Genomic DNA, 10,000 nt, shown 5'->3' on the forward strand with positions numbered 1-10,000 from the left:
CTCTGTCCCCTCACCCGTCACCCCATCAGTCAGCCCTCACTACCCCTTCACCTCTCTCCCCTCACCCCATCACTTCCCATCATCTTCAGCCCATCTCTGTCACCCCTCACCTCTGTCCCCTCACCCCTCACCTCCCCTCACCCCACCCCCCCATACAAGAGTACAACACATACTAAAATAACCTTACTGATATTTCCCCTCTCCCTCTGCCCCACCCCCCAAAAGGGTCTATTTCCCAGTCCCCTTAAGGGTTCCACGGGGCAGGCGGGCTCAGAAGGACGTCGCCGCCCCTGAGGGAGTAGCCAGGCGTCCTAATTGCCCCAGGGAGTGAGGGAAACTTGAGGGAAAGAGGGGAAAAAGTCGAGGAGAAATGCTGAAAAGGATGAGAAGGAGGACAGGGAAAATTGTGTAGGATTGCAGGAGGAGGAGGTAGAGAAGGAGGAGGAGGAGGAGGAGGAGGAGGAGGAAAGAGAAGAAAAAAGCAGACAGGAAAAAAATAAACTAGGAAAAGTCTCTCTCTCTCTCTCTCTCTCTCTCTCTCTCTCTCTCTCTCTCTCACTTCTTTTACATTTTCTTTTCAATATTTCACCTTCCTTTCCTAACAATAATAATAATAATAATAATAATAATAATAATAATAATAATAATAATAATAATAATAACAATAATGACACAGGTAACAAACAATTAACAGGTGTGATGAATATTAAATTAGTCTTATTACAGAATCCAGGTTAATAGAAGGATTAGAGAGAGAGAGAGAGAGAGAGAGAGAGAGAGAGAGAGAGAGAGAGAGAGAGAGAGAGAGAGAGAGAGAGAGAGAGAGAGAGAGAGAGAGAGAGAGAGGAAATGATAAATGAAGGAAAATGAGAAAAGAGATGAGAAAATAGAAGAGAAATAGGAAAAACTAAAGATGAAACAAGAAAAAGAAGAATATAAAATAAAGGCAAAAAAAATGAGAGAGAGAGAGAGAGAGAGAGAGAGAGAGAGAGAGAGAGAGAGAGAGAGAGAGAGAGAGAGAGAGAGAGAGAGAGAGAGAGAGAGAGAGACAGTGGATAGAACCATAAAGAAAGAGTTATGAAAGGAAGAAGGAAGGGGAGAGAAGGATGGAGAGAGAGAGAGAGAGAGAGAGAGAGAGAGAGAGAGAGAGAGAGAGAGAGAGAGAGAGAGAGAGAGAGAGAGTGACATCTTAGCATCTTTTCCTCCCTCAGCTCAAGACGGATGATAGAAGAGGGAAGGAGGGAGAGGAGGGAGGGAAGGAGGAAGAGGAGAGGAGGGAAGGAGGGAGAGAAGGAGGGAAGGAAGAGAGAGTGAGAAGTGAGGAAGTGAGAGAAGCAAAAATATGACGTAAAATGGAAAGCAGAGAGAGAGAGAGAGAGAGAGAGAGAGAGAGAGAGAGAGAGAGAGAGAGAGAGAGAGAGAGAGAGAGAGAGAGAGAGAGAGAGAGTGTGAAATGAAGACTGTGTGTGTGTGTGTGTGTGTGTGTGTGTGTGTGTGTGTGTGTGTGTGTGTGTGTGTGTGTGTGTGTGTGTGTGTGTGTGTGTGTGTGTGTGTGTGTGTGTGTGTGTGTATCTTTCCCTCGCGTGATTGGCTGAGGAAATTGAGCCTTTGTTTAAACAGACACACACACAGACACACACACACACACACACACACACACACACACACACACACACACACACACACACACACACAGACGAATATAAGACACCCTTGGGAAAGACACAAGACCACACTCATTCCTCATCGTGGAGGAGGAGGAGGAGGAGGAGGAGGAGGAGAAGGAGAAGGAGAAGGAGGAGGAGGAGGAGGAGGAGAAGGAGAAGGAGGAATAGTAAAGAAAAGAAAAATAACGAAAAGAAAGCAAAGTTGATTGGGAAGAGGAAGGAGGACGAGGACAAGGAGGAGGAGGAGGAGGAGGAGGAGGAGGAGGAGGAGGAGGAGGAGGAGGAGGAGGAGGAGGAGGAGGAGGATGTCAACACCAAACCCAAATAAAACAAAACCATACAGCTTCAGAAACTCATGTGGGGGATTAAAATAGTGAAGACTGTGACCATTAATCTTCTGACCTCCATAAACCCTTCGTAATGTCAATAAAATGGTCTAATGGTACACAAATCTCAAGGTAAAAACACGTCCCAGTACTGAAGGGATTAAAATAGTGAAGACTGTGACCATTAATCTTCTGACCTCCATAGACCCTTCCTAATGCCAATAAAATGGTCTAATGGTACACAAATTTCAATGTAAAAACACCTAACCTAACCTAACCTAACGTAACTTTCTCTCTCTCCACGAACAGCAATGGACTCTACACCTGCGGTACGTCCAGGCCAGAGATGCAGGAGAGTACATGTGTCAACTGTCCACCCACCCACCCATGACCTTCATCTCAACACTCACCATTACACGTGAGTACTGAGAGAGAGAGAGAGAGAGAGAGAGAGAGAGAGAGAGAGAGAGAGAGAGAGAGAGAGAGAGAGAGAGAGAGAGAGAGAGAGAGAGAGAGAGAGAGATCCATAAATACATACAAATGAGAGAGAAAATATGAGATATATAGAAAGAATAAAGGAACTAAAGAGAAGAGAAGAAGAAGAAGAAGAAGAAGAAGAAGAAGAAGAGGTTGAAAGAAGAGAAGAATTAAACAAATATGAAAATGGATAAGAGAGAAGAGAATTGAGATGAATGAAGAGAAGTGAAAGGAGAAAGAAAAGAGAAATGAAAGAAAATAGTGAAAGAAATGTTTGAAGAGGAGGAAGATGAAATAAAAAGCAGAAAAAAGGGAGACGAAAGAAGAGAAGAGGATGGGAGAGAAGAAAAAGATGATAGATGGAAGAGACAGAATGAAAGAGATGTTTGAACGAAAGGGAATGAGAAATGGATGATAAGAATGGATGAAAAAGAGGAGAAAGGGATAAAGAAAGAAGAGAAAGATGATGGGGAGAGATGATGAGGGGAAGAAACACAGTAAAATAAGTGTCTGAAGGAAGAGAAAGATTAAAATAAATGTAGATGAAAGAGAAGAGAAAGGAAGGAATAGAAGAAATGATGAGAGGAAACTGAGAAGAAAGGAAGAGAGAAAGAAGAAGGAACTGACAGAGAGAGAGAGAGAGAGAGAGAGAGAGAGAGAGAGAGAGAGAGAGAGAGAGAGAGAGAGAGAGAGAGAGAGAGAGAGAGAGAGGTGACAGTAAGTAACAAGAGAGAGAGAGAAGAGAGAGAGAGAATGCTGAATTGGAGGAGGAGGAGGAGGAGAGAAGACGAAGGAGGAGGAGGAGGAGGAGGAGGAGGAGGAGGAGGAGGAGGAGGAGGAGGAGGAGGAGGAGGAGGAGGAGGAGGAGGAGCAATTGAAATAAGACTTACAACAAGAGAAAGGAAAAAAAAACAGGAAGAGGAAGAGGAGATGCAATACCTGACAAGAGAAGAAAGAAGAGATAGAGGAGGAGGAGGAGGAGGAGGAGGAGGAGGAGGAATAAAAGGAGGTAAAAACGAGAGGCAATCATCCTTCCCACCATTTAAGAGTCGGAAAAGGAGGAGGAGGAGAAGAAGGAGGAGGAGGAGGAGGAGGAGGAGGAAATGGTTCTACACAACAATATGAAGTCAAGCAATAAACTTCTATTTGATATTGTGTTTCTTGGTAAGCGGGAATCGAACCACGGTCACTCAGAGCCAGGAACAAGGCTATAACCATTGAGCCGCCGCCTCCTCCTCCTCCTCCTCCTCCTCCTCCTCCTCCTCCTCCTCCTCCTCCTCCTCCTCCTCCTTCTGAGTGTATAAGTAAAAGGGAGGAATGATGAAAGAAAAAGATGAAGGAATGTACAGGAGAGAGAGAGAGAGAGAGAGAGAGAGAGAGAGAGAGAGAGAGAGAGAGAGAGAGAGAGAGAGAGAGAGAGAGTGTGTGTGTGTGTGTTACGTGAAATTTTGATGTATGTAAGTGACCAAGTGTGTGAGAGTGAGAAAAAGAAAGATAAAAATAGACCTTCACACTTTCACACTAACACACTAACACTCTCTCTCTCTCTCTCTCTCTCTCTCTCTCTCTCTGTTCCGCTATAACTAACACACTATCAATTTTTCCTAAATAACACACTGATCGATAATTTAACACACTTATCCTTCTCTAACTTTAAAACACACTAACTTCACTATTCTTTATCACTCTAACACACTAAACTCTCCTAAATAAGACATTAATTTGATCTAATCCCACACTAATTCAAAACACACCTAACACGCTAAATTTTGTTCTTTACTTCAGTAACACACTGACACATGCTTCTCTCTCTGTCTGCTCTAACACTGTAATACGTCTGAACCTTTCTTAAATAACACTAACACACGCTAATTTTCTCCAAAACTCACCTAACACACTAAATTCTCTATTCATCACTATATTAACACACTTAACACACTCTTCTCTCTCTATCTATTCACTTATAACACTCTAGCACATCTAAAACTTCCCAAAATAACACCAGTGTATCAAAGGTAACATTATTCTGTCTCTAAAACGAGAAGGATCGGCTGAAATAGCAGGAGAGCCAGAGAGACACGTACAAGAAAGCACTGATTTTAAACTGTTCCCTGTACAATATCAAATGTAACACACCCACTTATTCTTTCTCCAAAATCAGAGGCATCGGTTGAGATCGCAAGAGGGCCAGAGAGACACGTACAAGGAGAGAGAGAGAGAGAGAGAGAGAGAGAGAGAGAGAGAGAGAGAGAGAGAGAGAGAGAGAGAGAGAGAGAGAGTGGACAGAAAGTGTATATGTGAGAGGAATAACTAAAACTAATAAGCTAAGGAAGAAATGTGAGTCTTTTTTTAACTCTTGAAAATTATTAGATTAGCAGAAGTTCCAGGAGGGCCACAGAGACACGTACATGAGGGCAAAACGGTGATCTTAAATTGTTTCCTGTAGATTGTCAAACACATTTCCTTCCCCAAAATCAGAGGCATCGGCAGAAATCGCAGGAGGGCCAGAGAAATATGTCTACGGTCCGAGTGCAGGTTGGGCTTCCTCACTCGGGGCAATGGTTTCCTAGCGGGTGGGCTTTGAGATAGGAGGTAACCCAAAAAGCATCCCCTTTAGCCCATAAATTCCCGTGAAAAGCCCACATGGTATAAACAAAAAGAGGGCAAAACTATGATCTTAGACTATTCCCTGTACAATATCAAACACACGTCTTTCCCCAAAAACAGAGGCATCGGCTGAGATCGCAGGAGGGCCAGAGAGATACGTACAGGAAGGCAGCGCTGTGATCTTAAACTGCACCCTTCGCCAGCACACACAGGCTCCGGAATACGTGTTTTGGTACCACAACAGAACCATGATTAACTTTGACACCAATAGACAGGTAAGGTGACACAAGTAACACAGGTAATATGCGGTGTTTCTATGTCTGTGTGTCTGTATGTCTGTATATTTGGTACCATAACAGAGCCATGATAAACCTCGACACTAACAGGTAAAAAACAGGTAACATGAGGTGTTTGTACGTCTGTATGTCTGTATGTCTGTATTTTCTTTCATGTAAGATGAGAAGCGGGTCTAGGGCAACAAAAATATGAAAAAAGGCCCACTTGATTGCCAGTTCACTAAAAGAATCACAGAGTTAGCTAAATCTGGGACAAAAACACAACACAGCAATGACTAATTATGACACTAATAGACAGGTAAGCTAGCCCAGGTGAGGTGAAGTGAGGTGTTTGAGTGAGTGGTGATTAGTGGTGATCATGTTGGTAGGATAGGGTAAATAGCGAGACAGGTAAGGTAAGGTAAGGTAAGGTAAGGTAGGTGTTTGAGTGGTGATGGTGGTGATTGTGGTGGTATGAGAGGGGAATTAGTGGTGGTGTGGTGTAAAGTGACGATGTTTTAGTAGTAATAATGTAAAGTAATGTTGATAGTTAGCACATGTGTGAGGTGTGTGTGTGTGTGTGTGTGTGTGTGTGTGTGTGTGTGTGTGTGTGTGTGTGTGTGTGTGTGTGTGTGTGTGTGGTTGATTAAGGTGTGTTTTGTGTTGTTTAATTAAAGTTTGTGTTTATATTATGTAAATGTTATGTTTATATGATTTGAGGATGTTTTAAATTATGTTGTGTTTGTTTTGTTTATTCACGTTTTTCTTTGTTTCTAGTGTTTTGGGTGAGAGAGAGAGAGAGAGAGAGAGAGAGAGAGAGAGAGAGAGAGAGAGAGAGAATACGAAAGGAATAACAAAGATTCTCTAAATATTCTTTCCTACCTAGTTTTCTCTCTCTCTCTCTCTCTCTCTCTCTCTCTCTCTCTCTCTCTCTCTCTACACATCACTCCTTCTATAAGCAGTCATTTCCATCACCTCCTCCTCCTCCTCCTCCTCCTCCTCCTCCTCCTCCTCCTCCTCCTCCTCCTCCTCCTCTTCCAGCATTACTCATTCATTCCTCCATCAACAAACTTCTCTCTCTCTCTCTCTCTCTCTCTCTCTCTCTCTCTCTCTCTCTCTCTCTCTCTCTCTCTCTCTCTCTCTCTCCCAGTAATGGACTGAACCTGTATTTTCATATCATAATTATTTAGAGAGAGAGAGAGAGAGAGAGAGAGAGAGAGAGAGAGAGAGAGAGAGAGAGAGAGAGAGGTGGGGGTTACAGTACATTACTTTGATTTGGGATAGTGAAAAATCTCTCTCTCTCTCTCTCTCTCTCTCTCTCTCTCTCTCTCTCTGTGGTGTTCATTTCATATATCTTTCGTTCTTATTTTTGTATCTGTTGGTGTTTCTCTCTCTCTCTCTCTCACTCTCTCTCTCTCTCTCTCTCTCTCTCTCTCTCTCTAAAGATTATCGTTCTAAAAGCAAGTGTTCTCATTTTTTTTTTACTTTTCTTTTTTCTTCGTCTCGTGTCAAGTCGCCATATTTTCTTAAGTGTCTTTGACGTAACGTGCGTTCCTTTGAAGACTGCAAAGTTAGTACGACAAAGTAAGGCAAGGAAGGCACTCACACACACACACACACACACACACACACACACACACACACACACACACACACACACACACACACACACACACACACACACACACACACACTCAGACAGAATTTCAAAACAAGTCGAGTAATAAATAAAGAAAAACTGCCAAAAGTCGTGAGCGAGAGAGAGAGAGAGAGAGAGAGAGAGAGAGAGAGAGAGAGAGAGAGAGAGAGAGAGAGAGAGAGAGAGAGTAATAAAGACATTTCAAGTGCCCTAAAAACACCAATATCACGATAACCTCAATTCGTGACTGTAATATTATTGCTTTAAGGACTCTCTCTCTCTCTCTCTCTCTCTCATACATAGGAAGAACAAATCGCATGAGGAGAGCAGGATTAGGAGGAGGATTATGAGAGAAGGAGGAGGAGGAGGAGGAGGAGGAGGAGGAGGAGGAGGAGGAGGAGGAGGAGGCACACAATGGCGATGAGGAAGGAGGGTGAGAAGGCATAGTGGTAAATTCTCCTGCTTTGTGATGGTGGTAGATTGCATTACTCTCTCTCTCTCTCTCTCTCTCTCTCTCTCTCTCTCTCTCTCTCTCTCTTTTCTTGTATTTTTCTTCTTTTTTTCCTTTATCTTTTTTCATCTTTATTTCCTTATCTCTCTCTTTCTTCTATTTTCTCTTTTTTCTCATTTTCCTTTAATTTTTTCCTCCATCTATAGTCTCTCTCTCTCTCTCTCTCTCTCTCTCTCAAACAAACATTATCCTCCTTTATAACTTCACACATCAACCTAACCTTCTCCTCCTCTTCTTCCTCCTCCTCCTCCTCCTCCTCCTCCTCTTCTTCTTTATCACACCCATCAAACACTGTCTCACCTTTGCACACCTGAGACTCGCTAATTAACCTCCCAGTAGCCGTGTTTTATTCTTCCCTGCCCTAACTCACACGTGGAAAGACTCAACCCTTGTTTTATCGTACCTGTCTCTCTCACCTGTGTCTTAATTGCTTACCTGTCTCATCACACCTGGATTCAATTATTGTCTACCTGGTTTTGATTGTTTGAATTATTTTTTCATTTTTTTATTTTTTTTTCATTTTAGGTTTTTTTTTCTTTTTTTCTCTTATTCGTTTCTAGTTTAATCATTTCTTTCTTTTCATTTTTCTATTCCAATTATTTGTTTTTTTTTTCATTCTTTTTTTCATTTGCTAATTATTTTTGTTATTCCTTATTTGCAATTCGCTTATTTGTCACGTTTTTCTCTGTTTCTTTTTCCAATCACGTGTTTTTTTGTCTAATTTTTTCCTCTTTTTCTCTTTTTCCTTTTATCCAATTATAAGTATAATTTCAACATTTCCTAATCATCCATTATTTTATTTTTTCCTTCTTTTCTCTCTTTTCTTCTCTTTTTTTCTGTCATTCATTACCCTTGCTTTATTCCATTCTTCTATCTACATTACTTTATCACACCCATCTTATTCCTCTTACTTTATCTCCCTGTTTATTTCATTTATAGAAGAGGAAGCAAGAAAAACAACAATAAAAATTAAGATATAGAGGAGAAAGAGAAGATTGGTATATGTGTGTGTGTGTGTGTGTGTGTGTGTGTGTGTGTGTGTGTGTGTGTGTGTGTGTGTGTGTGTGTGTGTGTGTGTGTGTGTGTGCCTACTTTCTCACACCTGTCTCCACTCCACAGGTATCAGTGAGGAAAACAAAGGATGGAAGCATTCTCACCCTGGCGACAGTGGGCAGGACCGACTCAGGAAACTATACGTGTCATCCTGCCAATGCTCGCCACGCCTCCATCACGCTCCACATCATAGCAGGTAGGAAGGGAAGGGAAAAGGAAAGGGAAAAGGAAAGGGAAAAAGGAAAAAAGAAAAGGAAAAAAGGAAAAGGAAAAAGGAAAAGGAAAATTGAAAGGAAGGGAAGGAAAGTAAGGAAAGGAAAGGAAAGGAAAGGAAAGGAAAGGAAAGGAAAAAGGAAAAGGAAAAGGAAATAAATCAAAGGGAAAGGGAAATTGAAAGGAAGGGAAGGAAAGAAAAGAAAAAAAAAGGAAAGGAAATGAAAGTAGGTATGTCACTCCACTCTCTCTCCCTCTCTCTCTCTCTCTCTCTCTCTCTCTCTCTCTCTCTCTCTCTCTCTCTCTCTCTCTACAACTCTACACCAATTATTAATATCACCACAAACTACCTAATTTATTCCATCTACCACCCTCCCCCCCCTTAGCCAGTCTCCCTTCACTCTCTCACCATATTTCAAGGCGCGACGCTCCCCTTTTTTTTGTCCTAACTTAAAGAAAACGGGACTCACACACACACTTTTCCGCTTATCCACTTAATAAATTTTGTGTTTCCTCTGTGTTTTTTTTTTTTCATTTGTTTGTGGTGGAGGTTAAAATGTCAAGCTACTTCACTCCACTTCACTCCACACACACACACACACGCACACACACACACACACACACACACACACACACACACACACACACACACACGTTTTCAGCATCCATTTATTTTTTACCAATTTCGTCTATTTTTCAAGTGGATTTTTTTTTGTACTTATTTGTAGTGGAGATTGAAGTGGAAATGTCCATCCACTCCACTTTCCTCCACTTTGTTGTTGTTGTTGTTGTTGTTGTTGTTGTTGTTGTTGTTGTTTTTTTTTTTTTTTTTTTTCTCTTTTTCTTTTATTCCTTCACTTTTTTTCGAATCATATCTTCATTCATTTATTATTCCTCTCTCTCTCTCTCTCTCTCTCTCTCTCTCTCTCTCTTCTTCTCTCTCTCTCTCTCTCTCTCTCAATGGACTTTTCTCTCACCCTTCACTATATTCCGAGTCTTAACAACTGAGCCAGCTGTGTCCGAGGCCAGCTGATGGTCGGAGAGAGAGAGAGAGAGAGAGAGAGAGAGAGAGAGAGAGAGAGAGAGAGAGAGAGAGAGAAGGTCGCCAGATGTTAGTGCCCTTTGGAAACTAAGCAGCTGGTGAGAGAGACGCGCACACACACACGCGCACACACACTCACACACACACACACACACACACACACACACACACACACACACACACACACACA

The 10,000-nt window shown here is 42.1% G+C and overlaps 1 protein-coding gene and 1 long non-coding RNA gene across 4 annotated transcripts in view; one reads left to right on the top strand and one right to left on the bottom strand.

Moving 5' to 3' along the window:
• Window positions 1–10,000, top strand: part of LOC123509476 — a 288,130-nt gene that overhangs the window by 274,378 nt on the left and 3,752 nt on the right. For all 3 annotated transcript variants that reach the window (XM_045263787.1, XM_045263769.1, XM_045263779.1), the window contains exons 6-8: window positions 2,303–2,411; window positions 5,198–5,352; window positions 8,622–8,751. In XM_045263787.1, coding sequence (XP_045119722.1) covers window positions 2,303–2,411; window positions 5,198–5,352; window positions 8,622–8,751 — 394 coding nt within the window. The remainder of the gene's footprint in view (window positions 1–2,302; window positions 2,412–5,197; window positions 5,353–8,621; window positions 8,752–10,000) is intronic.
• LOC123509488 overlaps window positions 1–10,000 on the bottom strand; it is a 191,713-nt gene that overhangs the window by 119,515 nt on the left and 62,198 nt on the right. The gene's annotated exons all lie outside the window — the stretch shown is intronic.

Source organism: Portunus trituberculatus, chromosome 3, assembly GCF_017591435.1.
Source record: "Portunus trituberculatus isolate SZX2019 chromosome 3, ASM1759143v1, whole genome shotgun sequence".
Lineage (NCBI taxonomy): Eukaryota > Metazoa > Arthropoda > Malacostraca > Decapoda > Portunidae > Portunus > Portunus trituberculatus.